Consider the following 25,786-nt stretch of genomic DNA (forward strand, 5'->3'; position numbering starts at 1 on the left):
CTCTCTCTCTCTCTCTCTCTCTCTCTCTCTATCTCTCTCTCCCTCTCTCTCTCTCTCTCTCTCTCACTCACACACACACACACACACACTCACACACACATCCTCTTCTTTCTCCTAGCCATCTGCGTTTTCTTGCTGGCTCTGGCCTGTCCTTGGCATCTCCCGGCCACCCGCTGATCCGACGGCACCCAGGGTGGTACAGGCTGCTGAGACCGCTCCTTGGAAAGGAACCTACGAGATGATCCACGCGGCCGCGCCCTGCACCCACTGGCGGCGCCAAGCAGATGCAGGATGCTCCAGAGCCTCCAGCTCCATTGGCGCCACAGCCCACGGTTCACGAGGCCTCAAAAGGGCGGTGGCTGTTGTGGGGGCCCGACTCTCGGGTGGCCCGAAGCTGAAGCCTGAGTAGCCCGAGGCGCCATCACCTTAGTCCCCAGACACCTCAGAGCTCCCTCATCCTATAGAGACGCTAGGAGGACCGCGCCGATCGAGAGGTAGGTGACGTGCTCTCATCAGGGGCCGGACCGCCCGCGGAGGAGAGCCAGTAGTGGAAAGGCCCTCTTCGGCCTGCCGCAAGAGCTTCAATCACCCGATCACCGACTGATGGTGACGAGTGTGACCGCCAGTTTAACCTTGAGCTCCAGACCAACCTAGGTTCCCAAGTGAGATTTCAAGGACGCCCGCCGAACCTCCCGAACCTACCGGGTCTCCCCACTCTCTCTGTCCCAACCACCGCTCGTCAACGTGGGTGTATGGGCCCAGGGTCTCCTCCCCTTGTCCCACCGCATCCTCAAGCCTGGACTCCAATCGGACCTAAGGCGACAGGGTGATCTGCTCTGAATGGCCTCCCTGGTGGTGATTGCTTAGAAAAGAAAAATGGCCATTCCTTACTTGATAAAACACTGATGTCGGAAACTGCGGGAACAGTGGGGAGCCCCGAGGTGCAGAGCCAGCATCTGTTTTCTCTAGATGTCCCCTGGAGCAGAGGGGTTCCTGTTTCTTTCTTTTTCTTCTTCTTTATTTATTTGTTTGCTTGTTTGTTTATTTTTTTGAGGGACTATGAGAAGATCTACTTCTCTTTCCCTCCGAATTGCGGGCTTTGGGGAGACTTGGGTGGCCTCCTGCCTTGGAGAGCCTGCGCCTGACTGAGGGCTGTAGACGCCGCCATCTTACTAAAAGCTCACACCATGGAAATGCTGAGTATGCATGAGGTGTTCTGTTCTGTTCTGTTTTGTTTTGTTTGTTTGTCTGTTTTGTAGAAGAGCCTGTCATTTAATGGAGTGGGCACAATGGGGAAGGATTGAAATCTATAGGTGTGGCTTGTGGGGTCAATACCACAATCATTCGAAGTTTGAGAAAGCAAGCATGGAGAGGCTGTATATCCAGGTAGTGTAGAGTTTCTGAGGAGTCTCTAAACTTGCAGGAGTTAGGAATTCCATAAGACAACGAAGTGCCCATCTCAAAAATAAACATCGAGTAAAAAGTAGGATTTGTCTAGGTATGCCAAAGAGACATGAAATCACATGTCCTCAATTCTGTTGTAACAAAAGTAGCAATGGAGAGATCAGTGTTGACTACCTACCCCTTTACCCAAATAGGACAATCAGCAATGTATTTCACATAAGTGCAGTCCAGGGCTGAGCATTCCAGAAGAAACAGAATCCAAGACAGATAACGGAGCAGCATCTGGTCTTCCCAAGAGCCAAGCTCCTACTTTTGGATTCACTTTTCTTACTCCTTCGAGGAAAGAGAGACTGGGACTGTTCCTGATAGTCTTTCAAAATCTTCCGCCCCCCACCCCCACCCCTGGGGCCAATGCTCCTCTTGCACTTGGTTGAGTTCAGAGACAAACCAGCAGGGACCAAATGAAGCTTCCTAAACTGCCAGTTATATTGCTCTTAGCTCCGTGCTCTTAAGGGGAACCCGGCACTTTGAGTTAAGTTAGAACTCACACACACATACGCATACACACACACACACACACACACACACACACACACACACAAAATAGGAAGGTTCCCAGTCCTCTGCCTTTAGAAAGAGCCTCATTCTACTATTCTATACTCTGCAAGGCCACCCTTCTTCTGCTAATTATTGCTGTCCCTACCTTCCATTCACTACAAGAAAGCTGTGGATTTCAAATGCTGCTGAGTTTGTTATAATCCATGGGACTCACCCTCTCTTAAAGCTTCCCTTCTCTTCCATCTTTCCCTCCCTTCAAGATTTTGTGTGTTCCTCTCCAAATATAGAGAAACTGAGAATTCATGGCTTTTCCTAGCTTGGTGAAAGGGGATAGGGAGAAAAGGAAAGGCTATGTGATCCATGTAGGCAGCAACCAGGGAGACATACCACAGGCATCGAAGTAGACCCTGCCCTTCCAGACTTGGAAATTCTTTAATTCTACAATCCTTCTTCCAAGGTCCAGCAGCATCCTTTTCCTAATGGGGAATAAGGACCATAGCTTCTGCAATTTTTAAAAAAAAATGGGAGAAGAAAAAAATATAGGCATTGAGGTCACCCAATGCAGAGAGAGTCTACAGTTTGACCAAGAGAAAGCCATCCTGAATTTGGGCTGGGGTGTAGTGGTGGTGAGGATTGTGGAAAGACTCTGGGAGTGAGACTGGGCCTAGGAGCCTACATGCTTGTCCTGCCCAGCTCTCCAATGGTTCTCAGTCCCCAAACCCACTTTGAACTTTGAACGATAAATCACAAATATTGGAGGTTATACATCCACGCTCACGATCTACTCACACACAGTGCTGCTGAGAGCAGCGAGGAAGAGCAAGTCTCCTAGGCTGCCTTGCGGCTCCCCACTCAATTAGGCAACAGAGAGGGGACCAACTTGCTTCCGAGCATGGGGCTCTCAGGACTAGAGTCTAGGGAACTAAACCACAGAGTTGCAACCTCTGGCTTCTCTTCCCTCACACCCTATGTTGCCTGCATCCCCATCCAGGCTTTCCCCTTTGTAAAATCATAAGATCCCATAATGTCGGAGGCTTTCTGATTCCTTGACCTTCAGCTTAAGAGCACCTCTCTGAATTGCTGAGGGCAGTTTTGTGATTGGGGAAGAGGCCCAGACATGGTTAATGACTACTGATCTTCACTACCCCACCACACCCACTTCACTGGGATTTCTGTGCTTAACCAGGTCACCTTTAAAAACACTGGGTTGGTACTGTTTTCTTACCTGTAATCAAAGGACAAAAGCACCCAGGGCCAGAAACTTAGGTCTGGAATTCCAATGTCTTCTTTCTCAAGAAGATGTCATTCTTCCTTCTTCCCTGCCTCACTCCAGCCACCTTTTCTGGGAGAAGAGCTTTTCCCTGGCAGGGATAATTAAGCAAAATGCCCCCCACAGCTAGTAATTGGCTTGGGACTGGTCTGAGTCTTTCAGGTCTCCTGGCCTTCCTCTTTTGAGCACTTCTGGAACTCCTGTTTAAGTTTGAATCTCTGCTGGAGTAGAGGAAGGAGGGGGTCTCAGTCTAAAACACCTAGACAGAAGATGATGATGATGATGATGACAGAAAAATAGGTTCAAGCCAGTGTGGGCTTCTGAGGGAGAGAGTCTTTTTGTAAAAAGTCTCTCGAAAGAAAAGTTAGAAAAGTTACTCCTTGACTCATAGCCAGGGTGACCAGAAACTTAGTAGCTCCTTCATGGAGAAGTCAGTGGTTATATGCTTCACTTTTTAAAGACAATAAAGTCGAAGAGCTTTCGCATTTCTGCCCTTACCTGTTTTTCAGTCTGGTCCCTCCGTGGCCCAGGGATGGGGCTCCAGGATTCCAAGGTAAGCTAGAGGATTGTGAGGTTCCAGCAGGGATGTTTTCTGCCCTTCTTGTTCAGGGTGAGAAATCTTTTTACACTTTTCTTCCTTGGCTCCCTGGGGGGGGGGGGTCTGGGTATTCCTGGAGTTAGGTTATGAAGGGGATGGAGGCTTTGTTGTCCCTCCTCAGACTTCGATTCCTGCTGCTAGTGATGATAGTGCATGATGGGGCTCAGTGCGGGTCCTTGGGGAACACAGACTCCCGATGGCACACTTGGGGCTCAGCATATTCAGGCAATAGCATATCGGGCTAACTCGAGGTGCAATCCTCTGACCTTTCTGCAACTGTAGTGGTGATGGATGGTTGGGGAGGCAAGAAGGAAAGGCCAAGTAGACAGTGAAGTGGCCAAGCCTATGAGCCACATACCCTGAGTCAGGAAAAGGGCTGGGGCACTTTGGGTTTGTTCTCTGAGCTGGCCATCATCATATCGGATGGACGCTAGAGCTCCAACAGCCTGAAACTGGGGACTAGCATTGGCATTGGAAGTCATAGTTAAGGGGTGAAGGAAAGTCACAATTACACAGTGCCAAGGCCCTGCAGACAGACCTCCATTCCCGCCCTCAGAGACCAGAGAAGATGCGGGTGGGTGCTTAGGAAGGCTGTGTCCAGATGCTGACTAGAGACTCTGACTCAGTGCCAAGTGGGAGCTCACCGGCTCAGTGACCCAGCAATCTTGAGAACTAGGGGCTCCTCTGCCTCCCCTACTTCCCCCTCCCTTTCTCTCTCTCTTTTCATTTTCCTTTTTCTTTTTTTTTTTTTTTTTTTTTTTTTTTTTTTTTCTGAGAAAGCATCCTCTGGGCGAATCTCTAGATCGCAGCACTGCAGAATACTTCTCTGCCCTTAGAACAATTCACTTGCTTCCCTCCGGCCAACTCTCCAGGGCCACCCCGTTTCCCAGGTCTGGGGCTCTTTTTTCAGATGCTACCTTCCTGGCTACCATTAACAAACACTCTTGCAAACCCCACAGCAGAGGGACACTTTCATCCTCTGGTGCCTGCCAATTAATCAGAGAACATTAAGGAGCCGGAGGAGCTGTTATGGGGTGGTTTGGAATGTGGGGGTGCCGATGAGGTGATTAACCTCAGGAGTAAAGATTGGAAAACCCCTGAGCCGCCTCTGAGCACTAATCAGAATCAAGTTTTGGCCACTCCACCTGTCTATAAAGTTCAAACGCTCTTTTCTCGTCCAGCAGTCCTTTTTCCTCTTAATTTTCTTTCTCTGCCAGTCCTCGAAGCTCAACTTCTATCAACCTGTCAGAGAACAAAATAACTCAGAAGTCAGGAGAAACAGCATATTCACTGTCTAGGCTCAAGGGTTTTCAAATCTATCCCCGTTGACCTAGCCCTAAAGTGTGGGGGCTGAAAAATTCCCATAGAGTGAACTACACTCTTAAGAGGAGGATATTTTTCAGGGCAGAAATACTTTCAGAAAATTTCTCCCACGGTGGAAGAAAATCCCAGAAAACTTTGATTAGAGGTACAAAGACCCCGGACTGTGCATATTCCATTGTGAGGCAAGTGTGCAAAAACTAGGGTGTTGTAGGTAGCTTTGCCTCAGCCCTAAAATTAGCAGGTACAGGGAAGGCCAGGTGATGGATGGTACCCACTTTCTGGATGTCTTCTTTTAAATGGCTTTTCCAAATCGGTTTCACCAGCCTCCTCTGATTTGGTTTTGGTTGCTCTTCTGTGAACAGCAAGGCAAGGGCTCTTACAGTTTTAGGGGCCACTCACTGATGCTTTAAAGTTTAATAAAAAGGCACTGGCTCCTCCGCTGCCATGTCTTTTTGTAGTACTCATCAAATTCCACAGATCCCTGAGGGTTTTAGAACTACTCAGTTTCCAGGTTAAGGGCTATTTGGATTGATCGAAGTGTCTGGAAAATGCTGAAACTAAATGTGATCAGTTTATGTAAGTTTTGCTTCTTTTCCTTTGGCTGGTGATTATGTGTTTGCCAGACCACCTTTGAAAAGACTCAGGGCTGAGCATAGTGGCCCGCACCTTTATTCCAACATTTGGGAGGCAGGTGGATCTCTGTGAGTTCAAGACCAGCCCGGTCTACACAGTGAGTTCAAAGGCAGACATAGCTAATAGTGAAACTCTGTCTTGAAACAAAACAAAAATAGTAACAACAACAACAACAACAACAACAACAAACCCAATCAAACAAAACAAAACAGAAAAAAAAAAAAAAAAAAGGAAGAAAAGCATCCAGATACTAGTCACCCACTGCCTGTTATGTCTGGGTTCCCTTTCTTCCCTAGAACCAGGGAGGCTAAAGCAGTACTGAATGCTGAGAATGTTGATCTTGGACTGGCCAGAGGTCAGATCAATTAATTGCCCGCTAAAACTGGGATTAGACAGCCTATCCAGTGCTAAAAACCCTACTGGAACTCCTAGAAAGGGAAGACTTTCCAGAAACCATTCCCTAGCTGATGTTGTGAACTAGAAAACAGGTGTCATTGGTAATAAATAGAGTATCCTTTGGTGTACTTTTACTGACCCACCTACTCAGCCAGTTCCATCAGGGGCCTTAACTCTGCCTGGGACTGTCATGAACTGAGGTTGGAGAATATCAAACTTCGCTAAAAGGAAAAGGATTTGCAAATAACATTTTTCCCCTCTGGTGCTGGGAATTTGCTTTAGAGTCTTGTGTATGTTAGCCAAACACTCTGCCACAGAGCTATAGCCCAGCCTGGCCTAAATACTTTCATTATCTTGTTTGTAGGAGTGTGACAAGCAGACAACCTCTGACATTCCTAGGGGACCTCCTGGCTTCTCCTGTGGTCTTCCTATGTTGTGGTTTATTTCAATTTCATCAAAAAGAGTGTTGCCCTTCACCTTTATCTTAGGAAAATTGTCCTCACCCCCTATCCCATCTGGATGAATCACATACCTAGATTCCTCCAGAAGAGAAGTTGGAACTCCTCAGAACCTTGAGAGTCAACAAACTTCTTCTCCAGCCCCCTCCCACCAGGACTATGTTCAAACAAATGAACAGTGTGGAAATCACCTGTTTTATTATACCTTCTCCCTCCACACACACTTGTGTGACTAACCCATGTCCTTCCTGGCTGTCCTCCATTGTCTGTACAGTCAAACAAAGTGACTTGGAGCGAGTAAGACTCTGATCCATTCTTAGTTGATCTCCTCTTGGCTGTCAAACCAGACAGCTCTGGTCTGTGGCAAGAAACCAATGGCTAGCCAGCTAATAGTATTCAAACCCCTGCCTGAAAATGAAAAGAAAAAATAAGCAATTCTCTGCTTGGGACAGCTTAAACTGAATAATCATGACTGTGACAACCTGACCTAAATGTGTTTAATCAGAGCAGAAGAACTATATGCCCATTTGCTCCTTACTTTACTAATTAAAGAAAGCTAATTGGTGATTTCAGGAACTTCCAACTGAGGGTCAGAGCCTCTAGTCATCTTTTCACCCCTCCTTGCCCCACCCTTCCCCCAAAGGGCTGTCCCTGCCATGGAGTTGGCCTCTTTCTGGCAGACAATGGGAGGGGGTGCTCCAGACTCTCTGGCTCCGCCTTTGCGCCAAAACTTTGGCCCTGAAAAGGGCCAGCAGTGATTGGCCCAAAGTTCTTGCCCAGCAGGGCTGTTCCCTTTTACTCGTCCCTGGACTTGTTTCTGGGAGCCAAGACCTCTCACTGACTGCCTAGTCAGCACTGCTGAATCGAATCGGTGGAGTGTGGCTCCCACTGGAGGCCCAGAATTCAGCCTAGTGCGGGGCACGTGGGTGGAGCTCAGTAAAAGTTCCTCCGATGTGGAATAAAAGCCCCTACCAAGCAAAAGTCTACCCCTTGTTAGAGGGTTTCCTGGGCAGGTGCGAGACCCAGTTCTTTCTCAAGCATTTCTAGCATGCCCTGTTTCATTTCAGCGTCTGCCATCTTATTTTTTCTATTCACTTCCCATGGCAGGACCCTGCTCACCCCAGCACACGCAAAGGGCTCCCCCAGAAGCCCTTATGCCACTGCTCTCCACATTCCCCCACCCCACGAGTTCCAGATACTTCAGGCTACAGAGAGTTTGAACCTGAAATGAGCCAGATAATTGCCCCAATTCGCTGTTCCTTATTGAAGAGGTAGTTTACGGGCTGTGAGGTTCAAAGGGCCCCACTTTTATGGACACTGCTCTAAGTCAAAAGAATCTATTACATGCATACAGGCTGAGGCTCACACCCTCCAACCTAGACTGGTTCTCTAAGAACAAAGGAGACTTCCTCCTCCTCCTTCCTCCCCTTTCTTTTTCTTCATTGCTATTAGTATTTGCTAAATGTTCCCTGTGCAGCAGGCATCATGCTAAATCCTAGGCACACATTACATTAATTATTATAATGGCCTTAAGATCTAAGGCATCCAGCTTTTTTGAAGCTACATAAGGATATTTTTCACTCAGGAAGTGTGTGTGTGTGTGTGTGTGTGTGTGTGTGAGAGAGAGAGAGAGAGAGAGAGAGAGATACAGAGAGACAGAAACAGGCATAAAGAGAGATCAGAGACAGAGAGACACACAGAAATAGAGGAGAGGGAGGGAGAGAGAGATAGAGAGATAGAGATAGAGATATTATCCTGGCAAATCCTAATGTCCCAGGATATAACATATAACAGGATGGAAATAAAACGGAGATGTTCAAGTTTTGAAATATAGAATGTTTTACTAGAAGGCAGATAGTTTCCCCTGCCCTGAAATGAACAAAGAAGTGAGGCAATTAACTGGCTAATTCCAAGACCCAAATGCTTTCCCTTGAAATGGGCGGATAATGAGGCCCACAGTATGTTCGCAGTTGAATTCGCCTGATGTCGCTCCATTTCCCCCCTAACTTTTGCAAATCCATTGGGCAATCACAGTGAGACGCACAGACGCCAGACGCTGCACGTGGACGCGCGCGCGCACTCACGCACTCACACACAGGAATGCTGACACACACAGACCCGACTTTATTCTGCCTCCAGAGTCTTTTATGACTCAGCCTTGGGAATGAAAATAGGGTTTGGAGAGAAATAATGTCCCCGAGGCCGGGTGGGGCGCAGCTGTTCCAGATGTGTACTGGGTAATTAGATGTCCGTGAGAGCTGGTGCCCGGCTGGGAAGCGTGAGTCTCCTGGGACCGGAGACCTCAGAAGGCACTGGGCCACAGTCTGTCCCACAGTTGATTCTTGCTGCCCCGTCCAGGGACTCCATACTCCTCTCTGCCCTCCCCTCTCTGCTGGGAGTCTTTGGTCTTTAGAAATAACTTTGGCAAATGGTTTCAGAGAAATAGCGACTCTGTCGCCGGGAAAGGAGAATAAAAGGTTTGATTTTCCCTGCTCTACACTTCTCTGTTTAGGATCTGAGCTCAGGCTCACAGAGCCAGAGTTCTGCATAAGGCTCTCTTTGCCCCACCTAGAACTTAATATGTTACTGGTTCTGACCACAAATGCTTTCTGGCTTTGGGGTATATGAAACATTCATGCAGCCCACACCTTCTTTCAGTTTCACAAGGTTTCCCTGTCCAGTCGGTCTTTTTCTTTTGAGTTTTTGATTCAGTATCACTCAGCCCGGAAGGTTATAAATTGACCATTTCCTGGGAGGGGGGTGGGTGGGTTTGACTTGTTTGTTTTGTTTTTCAAGACAGATTTTTTTTTTTTTTTTCCGTGTAGCCTTGGCTGTCCTGGCACTGGCTTTGTAGACCAGGCTGGCCTCGAACAGGGGTTCGTTGGTCTCTGCCTCCCGTTGTTGGGATTAAAGGCATGTGCCACACAAGCCCAGTTTGGCTTGGGACTCTCAGCTGATCTTCCCCTATCTTCACTTCCAATGTTCTTACGGATTGAGCCAAGTCTGAAACTCAGGAAACCCCAAATTTGCAACAAAGACACTCTCTAAATGTTGTCATTCCGGAAATGAGCTGAATTATGCTGAAAGAAAGCTACTACATGTATTGGTGTGAATGGTGGTTATTTGGAATAGAACATTCACTTTAAAGTAGAGGCCAAGTTCTCCAGTCCCGCTCAATTATTCTTAATTTTTGCTCCCTTCTTGGGCTTACTACGTAGTTTCTCCAGACTGGGGGTGGGGGGCGAGCTCCGTTTGCTAGTTGTGGGAGGGAGTTAAAGATGCTGGCGCTGTGCTATAGCGGGCTTTGGGGAGATCAAAGGAGATTCCGCAATGGAAGTCTCCCCAGCGTCGCAGATCTGAGTAGGGGTGGGGGCTGGGGAACTGGTGGAGCCTTTCTTAGCTGTCCAATCCTTTCCCAGCCAGCACTCTTTAATCTTGTTTCTCTTGCTTGGCAGAGGGCGCCAGAGGCGACGCGCTGGCGGCCAGCTCCAAGCCAACCAGGCCCATAGCGTCTGCAGGAACCTATCCCTTCAGACCCTTCACTGGGCGCCGAGCTTCGAAGAGGATCTGGCTGCGAGCGGATTCAACGCCAGGGCGCCGCCTAGAGGTCGGTCGAGTCCTCGGTCTCGCTCACTAACCGACCACACAGTTGCTTGTCCAAACCATACTGCCAGATTGCAAAAACAAAACTAAACAAAACTAAATTCCAGCTTGGATCAGGGACTTGGTTTCTGGTATCCTTGACTTGTTAGAAACTGCCCCTTCTCTGCTCCATAATGAACCTCAGGAAGAGAAAGGGACCAGAAAGTTACAAGAAATATTTATTCTTGTAACTCCCACTAAGAGTTTCAACATGTCAGTTCCTTCTAAGGATCTTAGATTCTGTCTATATCTGCATTGCTTCTCGTCCCAGATCGTCCAGCCTTGGCTCCTTCTTCTGTTCATGCCAGGAATATGCTTTTAACTTCTAGAAGAAAAAGGGGCCATAGAAAGTTACTCTTGCCTCTTGTAGCTTGGCTATAGGATTTCTAAATAATTTGGAGATGGATGTGTTTTTTATTGGGGGGGGGTGGACAACATCTGAGGGGTAATAGGAAGAATTGCCCAAATAACCTTTACTTAGTCATCTCCACTAGCGTTCCAGCAACAGTCAGGGGGGTACTTGAAAGACACCAGTAGCCCTGCCCAGGGGAGTCTGTGCTGAGGTAAGGGTGATCTTGGAAGAAAATAGCCTCACATCTGGGAAATGGATTCAAGGTGTCCTTTGGATCCATGCAGGTTTTTGGTTTTTTTTTTTTAAACTGAAATCAATGGCCTGAGAGTAGGGGAAGCTGCCGGGCCTCTGAAAATGCACAAAGGGTGTATATGCACACAGTATTGCTGTGCTAAGGCAGTAGCCTCTTCTGGTTTACCAAGGAACCTTTCCTCATCCATAGAGCTACAGAGACCAGGCCAGCAGTGGGTTGGGAGCCAGCACACCAACCTTCGGGTATGGTTGTCCTGACCAGGAAGCTCTATTGGAGATGGAAAAATAATAGTTCAAAGTATCCACTGGCCTCTCTGTCCTTCCTCCCTCCTTTATGTCTTCCATGGGGAAATGCTAATAGAAGGTGTGACAGGCAGGGTGACCCGACACAGTATTTTCAGTAGAAATGGAACATAGTGAGGACCGAAACAAGGCTGTCTGTGGTGGAGTACATAATGCATGGAGCTGAAGGGGTCTCCCAGTGTCATTTTCAGAGAACCACATGCTCCTCCCCCCCCTCGTGGTGCCAGGAAGCCCCCACAGGGCACACCACACCATCACACTGCAGATCGGGGCAGCCAATCCAGCTGTTCAGTTTATTTTTTTTTTATGATGGGAAACAATTTGATGTTTTCTGAGCCCATCTTAAAATTTTTATTGAAAAAAAAAATCTCCAGCAGAGCTTTGGCAGCATTTCCTGGAGGGAGAAAATGAGTTGGCTGGGTCAGGGCTGCACCTGTGTATCTGTGGGCCAGGGTACCCCTCATGGGCCTGCAGCTGAGCCTCAGCCCAGTACCTGAGCAGACCCTGAGGTAATCTCAGCCTTTCCAGTGTAATTTAGACCTGAAGTGTTGGTGTTTGTTGATGAATAATTGGGATGCATGGAGTCCTTTTGCTACCCCACCTAAATTACCTAACCATGTACTCTAGGTAGACAAAGAGGGTAAGAAGCCACTCACTACTGACTCCTGGTTCTCTGGAGCCCCTGGAGAAAGGGATTTTCACCACCACCCTTTTCCAGTTAGTTCTGCTGCATTGCCCTGGTAGCAATTCCGGATTCCACGAAATTTGGAAACCAATTGTACAGAGCAGTGGCAAGTACAAAGCAGTGGCAAGTTGAGATCCACATAGTGGTTATTTTGAACTGGTTTCGAAGCTTTTAACAAAGCAGAAGAGAAGCAAGTGGTAAAACTGTGGGAGGGGAGACCGTCACTTCTGCCCTCTGTCCTGTACATGGGGCATGGGATTACCCGCGATTTCTCCTCTGGAGTCATCACTGTTCAGCTCCTATCAGGCCTTGAGAGTTTTCCAAGTCTTATCCCCTGTCCTATGCTAGCAAGTACCTGGCAATAAACAGGCGGGGCAGGGCAAAGGTCTGGAATTCCCAGAGGGGGGAAAAACAAAACCCTAGAACCCGCTTCAAGCAGACGGCACAGTGAGTGACACGGGACTGGGCTTGTGGCAAGGAGGGTGCCCAGCTCTGCCTAGGCAGGTTGCTATGAGCTGCATCCACAGCCCTTGGCTGTGCTCTGGGCTCTAGAGGCCCAGGTTAGGTGCGGGCTTCCAGTTCTGGCCACGGGGTAGAGAGAAGGGAGACGACTTCTGTCAACGCGGACAGAATCTGTGCATGCTCCTTCGCCTCGTAAATTGTTTCCTTTCCCTTTTATCCGCCCCTGGCCGTGTTTCTTTTTAGAACAAGAGGGTTTATAAACTGTTTGAAGTTCATCAGCACTGTGAAGTTTTATTGTATTTCCGGTCCCCAAGATTTACGCCCTGGAGGGGAAACCAGCAGCCAGGCAGACTCTCTCCTTACCTCCGACTTCCATGCCCGACACGAAGCCACGCGGATACTCGCCTTCGGGCACAGGGAGGGAGGGAGCCGGGTCCGACTGGTTTTCTGGCACACTCGGTGTGGTTGTCTCACCCACCGGCTCAGGTAAGTTTCCGAGAGACCTCTAATGATTGTGGCGGCATCAGCTGCAAGACGTGCAGGAGAGTAAGAAGCAAGGATGTACAGGCAGACTATAGGACAAGGAGGAAGCAAACTTATTCTCTGCCTGCCCAAGCTGGGTCCTCAACATCCCCCTTCTTTGGGCTGCTCAGCCTCTGTGAAGTAAGAGTCCCGAGCATATTTCGTCAGCAGAGTGACTGTTCAAGCCAGCCTGCTGCCTTCTTCCAGCCTCACTGTTTGTGCCCTAGAATTCGGGATTCCTTCTGACTCTGACTTTCTCTGTCATTTTCTTTCTCAGTTCTATTTGGCTCTGCTCTCCTGTCTACTCCCCGTCTCAAGTCTGGGTATTTGGTGCACAGTTGGAAGATTTGACCTCTCAGAGCTGGGTAAGAGTCTGGGTAAGCCTGGAGCCCAGAGACTGGCCAGATGGTGAGTGTATGTGAACCTTCCTAGCAGTTTGAAGTCAAGAACCCTTTCTTCTGGGTAGCCCTCCAGTGGCCCTCGGTCTCTGCTGAGAGATCAAGCAGGTATCACACAGAGGCCCTGACCAGGCTTAGAGCTGGGCCCAGGGCCTTTTTTGGTCAGGGTTCTTGAAGGAGATCCGAAGTTCCTGGAGTCCTGGATCTAGTTCTTCAGATTCCTTGTTTAACTGGCAACTGGACTCTTTGCTAGGGAAAAACAACAACAACAACAACAAAACAAACAAACAAACAAAACAGAAGAAAACAAGTTAGCTAGAGGAAGTAAGTTTGCAGCCATTTTAGCCCACAGGAGGGGCTTAGGAACCCGCCCCAGTGAGCCCTTGACTTGGAGCTTGAACTGGGACTGCTGAGTGAATTAGGTAGTTTCGTGTTGTTGGGCCTGGCTTTCTGAACACAACGACATCCAACCACCTGATTCACGGCAGTTACTACTGCTTCTCGCTTAGCTGGAGAGGTCTGGCCCGGTCTGTCAGGACTGGCCTGTGACCTTTGCAAAAATAAGAAATGAGTTTGAAGTCTCTCATCTGGGAACAGCCAGAGAAGTTCCTCAAGAAGATACCTGGGGAGTTCTAGGGTGTTTCTTTACTTCAGAGAGAGAGAGAGAGAGAGAGAGAGAGAGAGAGAGAGAGAGAGAGATTCAAGAAAAGGGTAGGAGTGTGAGTATTCATCTCTCCTAGTGCACCGTCAGAGGACAGGGGTTGAGTGAGCTCTTCTCAAAAGTCAGGGGTTGAAGTCAAACAAAGCCAGAGTTTCCAGTTGTAGCCACCTGTCTATAGTCAGGCCTTCCCCAAAAATCATCAGCTGCATGGATTTGGGTTGTAATCTTTGGATGAGGCTTTACCTCAGCAAAAGTTTGAAGCTCCTCTAAGGGGCCAATAGGTGTCAATTGATAGAGAAATATCAGGATTATCTGCAGTCTCAAGTCTGGAGGCCCTTCAGTCCCTCCTAGGGCCCTCTAGTGGGATAGGACTTCTAGAGGTGGTGTGGGAGGGGGGCTCCTTTCCAAACTGTTGCTGGCCTTTACCCACTGCCTGAACTAGCCTGTGGGTTCACACAAGTCCTGAGGGCCCCTTGGACTTAAGTAGCAGGAGAATCTAAGTATGAGAGTATTCAGAACTGCCTGGTATAATGGTAGGGCTGTAGCCTGGATAGGGCAAGGCAGTTTTGTCCTCTCTGACCCCAGCCCTTCAAGGCTCCTGCTGGCTCTGTGCCCAGGAAAGGCCTTCTAAGGAGTGCTGGTGTAAGGAGGCTTGCAATGCATAGGCTAACTTTTGTTCCTAAAATCTTTCCCTGCTCGAGGCAGAGGAAATGTGCAAAGGGGCCCAGGAAGGAGGCCCTAGCCGGATAGGACTCTGGCGCCAGGCTTATTTAGACCGGGGATTGGGGATGGGGGAGCTGAACAAGAGGCAGAGGGTACAGGAGACCCACTCCCAAAGCAAGAGATATTCTGCCTTTAAGTCACTGTCCTGAAGAGGAAAGGCCCTAAACTCCATCCTTTATCATTTTCTTCCCCTGTGGGCCAATGTTCCTGCCTTACCTTGCTTCTCTTTGGAACCCTTTGAGACCTGCCCAGGCACTAGGAGCAAGACCATATTCCACCCCTTGATTCCCCACCCACCCTGGCCACCTCCTCCCAGGAAAGGTGCTGTAAAAAAAAAAAAAAAAGAAGAAGAAGAAAAGAAAAAAGGGGATGTTAGAGAGAAAGGAGAAAATAAAGTCTTTGGAAAGCAGAGAGTTTTACAACAGCCAAAGGTTTTATGGAAGCAATTGTGTAATAGCTTTCTACCTGCTCAACCCTTTCCGTTCTGCCCACCCCGTTTGGCCTCCTTGATGCCTCCTCCCAAAGGACTCTGCCACCTCCCACTGTCTTGGGTAGCCATGGTGGCTGAGAGCTGGGAAGAAGATTCCTCAGGTCCAGTGGGGCCACTGACCTCTGACATCCTATGAGGGAAGTTTGTCAGAGCTTACTTTCCAATTAAGGTCCCTGCTTGGGGACTCTGGAAGCACCCAGGTCTGAGTCCCAGTGCCTAGCCTAAGGATCGGTAACCCCTGTTTGAAGGTTATTTTGGACAAAGGGTGTGGGTTCTAGGATCTTGGCTTCCCTTCCTTAGACAAGGGAACAAGTATCTTCAAAAGTCTCTGAATCCCAGAGTAGATCGGGGCTTTGATCCTGGGGGTCAGAAGAAATGTCTCTGGTGCTGGGGGACATAGACAGGGGACTTGAACAATTTGGTTGTGTGCAGCAGTGCTTTGGTAAGACCCCCACAGTTACCTGAGGACTGTCACACTCAGTTTGTGTACTTCTCCTTACATTTGTGTTAGATACAAGTGATGGTATTTCCACCCCATGTCTATCACTGCCTTGAAATAAGTATCACACAGTGCATGCTGTCCCCGCCAGTTGGGGCAAGATACGCCGTAAAGGATTTCATGGTTGGATAACAAAAGTCACCAAATTTCATGACCTTTTCTGGGTCAGTTGGAGGTATTTCCTTCACCATCCAAGAATATGTTCCGGTAGAACACTGTAATTGAATCCAGCTTTTAAGTCACACACATTTATTTGAAGATATAATATGAATTTTGCTTGAATACTAAGAGACCAGATTTCAAGCGAGGGTTCCATATCAGCTCATATTTTATAACCAAAAAGTAGGAGCATGAATAGCCCAGGATTTTGCCTTCTCCACAGGTGTGTTTGGTTTTTGTTATTTGTTTGTTTTTGTGGGCTTTTCCCCAATTGTACACTAGCTTTGGGTCATATTTTTAAAATCAGGAACGGAATCACCATTAATCTACATTGTTTGCAGCAGTCATACATATAACCACATATACACAATTCGATCATAAATGTTTGTGCCCAGGCACATCTAGTATTACAGTTGGGAAGGTACTTATATGTACTGTGCAAATATGGAATAGAGCATATTTGAAGAGTAGGCTCCCTTACAGAAATATTGGTTTGAGACAGACATGCAGGAGAAATACCTGCTCAAAGCCAGCTGCATCAACTTCAGCTTTAGCTTATTGTTCAAACACAAACTATTTTCTCATTTACTGTTTTCCTCACCACCACCCCTGGTCCCTTTTCAACCCCCAGATTTTCTCTTGTTACTGACAGACCCCCCCATATATATATCAAAGGCTGTCCCAAAGAACAGGCACTTACGGACTGGTTCCAGTCAGCATCTGCCTCCTGCTCTTCCTTGGCTGCCAGGGCCCCTGCATGGTCAGGGGCTTTGCCTTCTTCCTCCCTGCTTCCTTCATGCTTCCAGCCCAGGCTCCAATGTAAGGAACAACAGAGGCTACGGAGAATACAGGATTTCTTTCTTTCTCTTTAGCACTGGGGGCAGGGTGCAGAGTAGTTTTGCCCTCTGGACAAAGTGACCCCACTGTAGGGTCACTTTAATTAAGTACTTTTAGACTCTGAGTCCCAGGGGCCACAATTCTGGGTCCTCTGCTCTGGCATGGTAGGAAGGAAAGAAGGTTTAAGGGGTCCATGGGTTCACAGAGCATTTAAGGGGGCACCCACCCTGATGAGCATTTTGTCATTTGCTTCTGTTGAGGTTGAACTCCAGTTTGGGGCAGCAAACCCTTCTGGAAAGCTTGGCAGCAAGGGTGTGTGAGTCTTCCTGCTTGCTGCTGCTGCAGGGAGATGAGATGGTACAGACTCAAGAGATGAGGGCAAAAGTACCTTCTCTGTCCTCTGAAAGCATGTCTCTAGAAAGACAGATCTCAAACCTGTCTCCTCCACACTGTTCTTACCCTACAGCATCTGGAGCAAATACCAAAACTGCTCATGACTCAGAAAGAGGCCTGGGTCTCCTCTTCACCAAACACTGGGAGCCACCAGGGTTAAGGACAACTCCTTAGGCAGTTAAACTGCACAAATCTAAATTCAAATGGATTATCTCACTCTTGCAGGGCATAAGCTAGGAGCTCAAATGTTCTTCCAATGACTTTTTCCCCTAAACCGAAGGGGCCCCTTGACTCCTCTCTCCTTGTGGAGAGTCTACAGCAAAGCCCAGGAGAGGAATGGGAGCCTGGAGGGCAGCAGGCAGAGTCCAGAGCCTGCACAGCTTGGTTCTTAAAAGCAGCCTTGCTCTATGACTTTTCTATAAATAAAAATGTCCCATCCCCACAGCTCATGTGTCCTTTTGGGCCCTAATTTATATACTACAGAAAATCATATACCCACCTGGACATGCTTCATAAGGCTGTTATTTATGGCTGGGGAGGGGATTTTTTTTTCCTGAAGACTATATTTATTACAGGTAAAACTGGTAGCAGACTCCATATGTCTAGCAAACCAGGGACAGGTGCTTTGCCCTGAACGTGATTCATTCGCTCCAGGCCCAGCTTCTCATGGCAGGTTCAGGAAGCTCCCTTGACTTTCCCAAGCCTCCAACGGCAACTTAGAAAAAATTACATAGTATTTTTGTTTCCTCATTTGGATACCATGAAAAAAAAAAAAAAAACACAGGTCTTCACGCTGTTTGGTTCCGGATCTGCTGGGCTGTGTCTCTCTCCAAGAGCGTGGGTGGAATTGAAGGGGCCGGCTGGGCGCCCGCATTGATCTTTAAAAAATCATTTTGAAATCGCTATAATGTGAAGAAATATGGCGCTTCGCCCTCGTATTTCACACGTAATGACACGAGATGGCTTCATTTGGAAAGACAAGCGGGCGGGAGTGTGTGTGCGTGTGCGGAGATGATCGCAGCCTTCCACTGGGCAGAGGGGGTAGTGGCTAAAAGATATAACCTTAAGTTAGAATGGTTCCACTTTTTTTTTCCCCTGAAAGAAGGGAAGGGTAAGAAAGATGTCATGGCTCGCGCGGAGCAGTCTGTCTAATAATGGTCTAGAGTCAGAGAACAGCCAAGGAATCTGTCCGGACACCTAACCCGAGGAAACCAAGCCTGTCTAGGAGCTGGCCCTAGACGCAGGGATGCGTCTGCACCCAAGCAGAAGCTGCAGAGACAGTAGCTGGGAGAGCCGCCAGGAAGCCAGCCAGTGGCCTCGGGGGAGTCCCTGCGCAGGGCCGCAGAATAGCTGCTAATAAAATGCACTATTTGGAAGCTCCATGAGAGGATTGTAGCGGGGAAGGCTGAGGGTGGGGAAATGGACTGATTCTGGGAACTCCGCTATACTTGGTACTGCCCTATGTTGGCATTTGGACATCTTCCAGAGCTGAACATGAGAATTAAGAATTTAGCTTGCCTCCTTCCCTTTTTGGATGGACAGTAACCTGGTGTTGCTTACTGTGCTGTTTGGGGACACTGTCGCTACTTCCGGAGAGCTCCTTTAATCATTTCTTACATTAGCCTCCTCATTTGGACAGTTTTACGGTCTCAGGATTCTGGACGAAGGACAGAAGAAATGGCCATGGACCCAGCCCTTTATAAAGGCCCAAGAAATTTCAAGGAGTTAAATAAGACTGGTTAATCCCGTGAAACTCTTTCATAGACTAGTTACAGGGTCTGGTGAGTCCCTTTGGCCCCAGACACGCTCTGATTTCAGGCCAGATAATGATTCTTTGGACACTGGTCCCACTGAATTCCCCTTTTTCCTCTCTTAGTCCCTGAAGGATCGAGAAAAGGGCCTAGTCTTGTAAATCTCCCCAAATTGTGCCCTGAATCCCCTCCAAAGAGGATAACTGTCCTATAAAACCCTCAACTTCTTCCCCATCCCTTTACTTCATCTCCTGTGGGTCGCTGTGCTGCTGTTGTTTAATAAACATCTCTGTCAAGGGGACAGAGGACAGGAAATGAGAGCCTGCGGGGTGGAGGTGGAGGTGTTGGGGGGGGTGACAAGACTACCTCCTCTTTAATTACCCTGTCGGGCCTCCCCTGCTGCTCTGAGGCTGGGGCGCTCTCTCCCCCGGTTTGCTGGACCTCTTCCCCTCCCTCTCAAACCCGCCTAGGGAGAGGGCTCCGCAGCCACGTCCCTCCAGAGGCAGCCCGCTGCTTGCCTCCGCCTTTCCTCCGCCCCCATCGCCCCATATTGAGAACCCCCCTTCCTGCAAAAGCGGGAGGGGCCCCGGGCGGCCCGGCAGCTCTGGCTGAGGTTACGTGGCCGCCGGAGCCCTGACGTGATAGCACATTGCATCAGCATAAAACAATCCATCCTGGATATGGAATGCGGTGAGGACGGATGACAGCTCGAGCGCAGCCCCCTCGCCCGATTGATTTATGTCGGAGCTGACGCTTTATCAGGCAGTCCGCAAAACTTTGACCAATCATTTTGCAAGGAGCTCCGAGCCGGGCTGCTCCACTGTACTTTGTTGGCTGAGAAGTTGAGCTGGGGGTGGGGGTGGGAGGGTGGGGGTCTGGGGGGGTCGCGTCCGAAAGCCCTCTACACCGGGTCCGTGCGCCACCTCTCCCTGCTTGGGCGCCGAGGCGCGAGTGCTTCCCTTCCCCCTGCGAGCGCGCGGATAATGTCTGAGAATGTCCATTTCTGGGACGCTTAGCAGCTATTATGTCGACTCGATCATAAGTCACGAGAGTGAGGACGCGCCTCCAGCCAAGTTTCCTTCGGGCCAGTACGCGAACCCGCGGCAGCCGGGCCACGCCGAGCACCTGGACTTCCCCTCGTGCAGCTTCCAGCCCAAAGCGCCGGTGTTCGGTGCTTCCTGGGCGCCGCTGAGCCCGCACGCGTCGGGGAGCCTGCCGTCCGTCTACCACCCCTACCTGCAGCCCCAGAGCGCGCCGGCGGCAGAGAGCAGGTACCTCCGCACCTGGCTGGAGCCGGCGCCGCGCGCCGAGGCCACCCCGGGGCAGGGCCAGGCGGCGGTGAAGGCGGAGCCGCTGCTGGGCGCGCCGGGGGAGCTGCTCAAACAGGGCACGCCCGAGTACAGTTTGGAAACTTCGGCGGGCAGGGAGGCTGTCCTGTCTAATCAAAGAGCCGGCTACGGGGACAATAAAATTTGCGAAGGAAGCGAGGACAAAGAGAGGCCGGATCAAAGTAAGTTATAAAAAAAAAAAAAAAAAAAAAGTGAGGAAATCTCACCCCCCCCAGGCTGCGGGCCAGGCCCGGGGGAGGGGAGGAGAGAGGCCATAAAGCGGACAATGTGAAGGGACAGCGCGCCGGGGGCTACAGGGCTAGAGGGGGTGGAGGAGAGAGGAAGGAAGGGACCTGGATTGGAAGAAGCTGTGTGCCCTGGGGGGGGGGACACTGAGGCCTCCCCCACTCCTCCTAGTGGCGCGTGGACTGAGCCTCGGGGAACCAAGTCTCTAATCCTTCCTCCTTTCTCCCCAGGCTCCGGCTGGAAAGGGGGAGAGAGAGCTGCGACAGTTGCTAGAGGAACGAGGGGGCCGGGCCGGTGGCCAGCGTGGCCGAGAGCCCTCGCGGGCACGGGCTGGAGCGCACCCGGCAGAGCCGCCTGAGCCACTTGCAGACGGTCCCCGCCGGCCAAGGGGAAGGGGGAGGGGGCTCATTAGGATTTTATTTGCGATGCAACAGCTTGGCTGAGGATTGTTCCTAGCAGATCTCACTCAGTAGCCGTGTTGGGGTGGCAGCCGGCGCCGGGAGGGGCGGGGGAAGCACAGGATGCTGTGACGGAGTCCCCTCTCGGGTGCACCTACCCCTCCCCAGGAGACTTCCTTCCAGGGTCCCCCGCCCTCCTGCCTCTGTGTTTTCTAATGTTCTCCGCGGGGCTCTGGAGCTCTAGCCGGGACAGTCTGCTTCTCAGAGTCTGGGAATCACTTGCTTAAGTCTGGGCCCACCTCCAGAATGGAGGAGAAGACGTCCCGTCCCGAAGGGACCCGGGGGAGGGGTGGAGGAAGGACTGCTCAGGGGCGGAGAACTCTACCCTTGGTGGAGAGTTTCTTACCACCTCCCATTCCTAAAAGCACCCTTGCTAAAAACCCCAGCATTGCTGGCTGAGATGGGAAACCGGCTGGGGGCTCTTAGTTCCCAAACAATTACAGGCAGATTGACAGGTCAAGTCCCCACCACTTACTCCTTTAGGCAAGTACTTTAGTTCTTGCTTGCCTTGTCAGATTTCCCACCAAAAGAGTGGCCAGTGTGTCCTCTGGGGGCATCCTCTACCCCTCCTCACCTCCTATGCAACCCCCAAACTTCCAACCTGCCAGGTTGAGTCATTAGGAGCTGATATCCCGGAACACAGCTCTTCCCAAACCTCCTGCAAACACCCAAACAGAGCCCTCACCCCATGGCCCCAAACTCGGCCTGGAAAGCCCATTATTGCACAGCAGCCATTTGGCTAGGATCAATTATTAACAGTTTTCCCCCCTCTTTCATATTTAATGTGGCTTCGGGTCCCATCCCAGGCAATCACATTAAGGAAATAGCGCTGCAAATTGGTAAGACACGCTACTTAGTGTAGGATGAACTGAATTTTAAAATATACATAGATATTCAGGGCTTTTCGCTTGGGGACAGAGAAGCTGGTAGTGTGGATCTTAACTGTAATAGGCTTCACTTTGGGGGGAGGAACTTTTTTGAGTCCTGGGGTCTAGGGAGAGATGCGGAAGAGAAAAAAGAAAAGCCTGCACACATTATTTCCTCGTTTTTGCCCCTCTTGCAACTCCATTACACTTTTCTTTGCCTCGACACAAGGTCAGTTAGCAGGCTTGGTAAGCTGTGAAGGGCCCTGCCTCAGCTCTGTCTTCCCACCTTGGGACTGGAGCAGTTTTGCTTCCCAGTTTCCCTGAACTTGTGTTAACCAAACTGTGAGCTGAGTAGCAGAAAGGAAGAGACTATTGCCACCATAAGTTATCTGGGAGCCCTGGGGCTTCCCTGTCCATGGGCTGCAATTGATAAATGGTTGCAATTGGGTTTCTTGTGAGTTGGGAGTGTGCTGGGTGTTCCTGGCTGTAAATGTGGACTCTTATTTGTGGTGTGTGTTGGAGGTGGGTATCACATGTCTGCTGTTTTCTGGCCTAAAGCTGAGAGATTGCTATCTGGGCAGGGTTTACTGGGACTGGACTGAAGGGCCAAGAGATCTCTTGGCTGTGGCTGAACAGGACTCCTTTCTCAACCCAATTCTTCCCCTTTCCTCCCAGACCTAGAGGCAAGGTCAGCCACCTTTAGCCGGTAGTGTGGCTCCAGCTATACTGAGCTCTGTTGACCTGAGTCCAGGTTTGTTTGGATACAATTAGAGAAAGGCTGGGAGCCTGCCTGGGTTAGTGGAAGCTTTGAAGATGCTCTGGTAGTTTGGCTCTATCTCCTTTAAGGGCTATTTACTTGGAGCTGTCTATATTAACTCCTGGACAACTGGGGGATGCTGTCTGGGACTTTGAAGGCCTGGGTGACTTTCTCCAGTGCAAGCCAGGGACTAGAGATGGAATGCACCCTCTTGGTCTGGGGCCCTTCACTCCCTTCCTTCCTTTGATTCTATCGCTGCTTCTCTTTCAGCCAACCCCTCTGCCAACTGGCTGCACGCCCGCTCTTCCCGGAAAAAGCGCTGTCCCTACACCAAATACCAGACGCTGGAGCTAGAGAAGGAGTTTCTGTTCAATATGTACCTCACCAGGGACCGCAGGCACGAAGTGGCCAGACTCCTCAATCTGAGTGAGAGACAAGTCAAAATCTGGTTTCAGAACCGGCGGATGAAAATGAAGAAAATGAATAAGGAGCAGGGCAAAGAGTAAAGATCAGCCACACCCTTCCCTACCTCACTCTGATTATTTATGTGATGGCCGCAAAGCCACTGCTGTCTGGGATGTGTCCAAGTGAGTGGGGAAGGGCAGCCACCGCCTCTGTAAAGTCCCTCACCAGCACCTGGAGCCTGCCTCCCTCCTTTGCCCGCCCCTGTCTCTCTCTCCTCCCTGGGTGTCAGCAGAGAGGTCTGTTAAGTTAGAAGTTAGCTGTAGTCAGTTCCTAGGAAAGTGATGAACCTCAAGGAGAGAGAATCCTAGTCAAGCTCCTAGCATCCCCTCTGCCCCTGGCCCACGATTTTTCTGGAAAAAGACCCAGCCCTTCACTTCCAACCTGCCTGTCCCCTCCCTGTACCTATCCAGAAGTCATCCCGGGACAGTTTAACTGTGCTCACCCCAACAGATGCCCACAGGCATCACGTTTGGAGTCCACACTAATAATGGAGAAAGTTATACCCTGTGTGTGCAGACAGTGTTCACCAGACCCAGCTGGGCAGCCCTCAAGTCAGACTCAAACCCCTGATCCAAACACACACAGGCTGAACATCTCAGGCGAGCTTCTGACTCAGGGGAGTCCTGAGTGGTCCAAAGTCTCAACATCCCAGTGAGTACTTCACCCTGTGGAGCTGCCGTCTATACCCTAGGTCTCAGGGCCTGTGGGCAGATGGGGCCAGTCCAGGCCCCAAACTGTTGTGAGCTAGAAAGGGCAAGAAAAAGCAGGGAGTGGTTTTATGAAGGTACCTTTAGTGGGGCCCCTCATATATTTTCTTTGCAGGAAGTGTTTAATTCTGCATGTTTTCCTCTCCTTCCAGCTAAAGGAGGTCAAATTGTGGGTCGTAGAGCCTTGACAATGCCTTTCCCCCATTCATAGGTCCCCCTTGACAGACTGTAGCTTTTCTGGCTGATCTTGTTCCTTCCAGCTCTAAAATCAACTCTCCTTTTGGCTAAATCCATCTTGCATCAGTGAGTCAAGTCTCCCCACGTAGAAATAAAACCCCTTTACCCCCTGCTAGGTCATCCCCACCTTAGAGAAGGCCGGGTCAGGAGAGTCTGATTGAGAATTTAATGTGAATCAATTCCCCAGCTCCCTTCCAGAGCAGGACAAGAGAGCAATGGCCTCTGCAACCAGGGTTAGTGGGTCTCTCCCTATGTCGCCCACGAAGAAGAGAGCCCCTTGGCACCCAGCCAGAGGGCCAAAGGAAGATCCCCCCCAAAGCTCTGAATGGGGGTTTCACCTCCTGCAGAATATGCTGCTGTATCCACCCAGCTGATGCATGCGCGCCCACACACGCTTCCTGCAAACAGTCCCGTGTGCAAAGGAAAGAAGCAAAATCACGCCTCCCCACGGGGCAGAGGCTCACCCTTGCTTCTGTCCTCCCTTGCTTCTCAGTGCCCCCCCCAACCCTGGACTCTTTCTCCTGCTTCTCCTGACCCTGCGAAGAGGTCATCCCAGTAGGACTTTGAGTTTTATTTTATTTTTCGCTTTGTCAGTGGCTGTGGTGAAATTATTGTGCTTGTGTTATGTGATTTCTTTGGCTATGATTTTCAGTTGTTGCTCATAAGGGAGGGCTGAGGGTGGGAATGGGGAGGGCAAGGGGCCTAGAGCTCTAATTGTTTGTTTTGGAAGAAAAAGAAAAAGAACAAAAAAATATATATCACTCTAGAAAACAACCCTCTCCTGTGCTTTTTTTTTTTTTTTTTTTTTTTTTTTCTTCCTGTGTTGCTTCTCTTCTGGTCATTAAGCAAAAAGAGTCCAGTTGCTGAAAGCAATGGCTTCAAACAAAGACAAGTGAGTGTCCACAGCCACAGGCTTTCTCCTTAGACCTTCCAGAGGCATCTACCTGCTCTGGTGGTCCTGACACCTGGTGGGTACCTAAGTCCCAAGACCACTGCTTAAACGGAGCAAGGCCCTTTCAGTGGAACCGGGAGAGTTGGGAAGGTGGAAAGTGAATTCCCACGATTGGGAGAGGGCACGGTTCTCCCCAGAGCAAGGGTCTTCACCCAGACAAATATGCTCTAGAGACCCCCCCCATGCACTCGGGGAAGGAGAGTGTCTGGCTTGTAGCTGCTGCAGCAGATGCAGCCCTTCCCAGGTAACCACTTCCAAACACCCTTCAGGGATGGAGTTAGGAGTCTTCCTATGCTGTTGCCCAGAGGATGGTGGTTGCATGTAGGTGGAGATCCAGAGGCGGCAGAAAGCTTGGATGAATCAAATGGTTGAAGCCCAGGATTTCTTGTAGATTCTCCCCCATCCCCAACCTGGAGTCGGGCTCTTAGGACAGCAGCCTTGGTCTGGGGCTTGCTGAGTCTGGATGGTTGAGGCCAGGGTGTGTGTGTGTGTGTGTGTGTGTGTGTGTGTGTGTGTGTGTGTGTGACAGTTCTCAAAAGAAAGCCACCAAAAGTGGACACAACTGTTTCGGGAGGGGAGGGGGTAATTCATTTCCAAAAGGAGCCCCCGAATTACAATTGGCTTCAAGAGGCGGCCTCCTGTCCCTCTCACACTGCGGTATCCCCGCAACAGTCTGTCGTGAAGAAGTCCGTTGCTGCCGCTGTTCTGGAAGCCTTGCTTTTCTCATTCAGTTGTGAGAATCCAGCTGCAGCCGACCTGCAGCTCTGTCGCCAGCCTCACGCGAGCTTCTCGCTCGCTGCACACGCCACACTTCAGCTGAGACACTGCGGCTCCGAGTGGAGGTAGCGACAAAGGCTGGCCCGAGTGAAAGAAACCTGCCAAGGCCGGCTCTACCCCTCTCTAACGAAAGGGCAAGGGGACCGAGAAATCAGAGGCGGGAGACAGGGAAGCTCTGTGCTGCAGCTGGGACAGGCGGCCTGCCAGGAGGATTATGTTTAAAA

General features: G+C 50.0%; 2 protein-coding genes across 2 annotated transcripts in view; one reads left to right on the plus strand and one right to left on the minus strand.

Moving 5' to 3' along the window:
* Cdk5rap3 (CDK5 regulatory subunit associated protein 3) overlaps window positions 1–25,786 on the minus strand; it is a 720,787-nt gene that overhangs the window by 82,498 nt on the left and 612,503 nt on the right. The gene's annotated exons all lie outside the window — the stretch shown is intronic.
* Window positions 19,667–23,079, plus strand: Hoxb9 (homeobox B9). Its single transcript, XM_051174350.1, has 2 exons — window positions 19,667–20,279; window positions 22,695–23,079. Exons 1-2 carry the CDS (start codon window positions 19,763–19,765, stop codon window positions 22,928–22,930), a joined length of 753 nt encoding a protein of 250 aa, XP_051030307.1. The 5' UTR covers window positions 19,667–19,762; the 3' UTR covers window positions 22,931–23,079.

The sequence above is a fragment of the Phodopus roborovskii genome, unplaced genomic scaffold (genome assembly GCF_943737965.1).
Source record: "Phodopus roborovskii unplaced genomic scaffold, PHOROB, whole genome shotgun sequence".
NCBI lineage: Eukaryota > Metazoa > Chordata > Mammalia > Rodentia > Cricetidae > Phodopus > Phodopus roborovskii.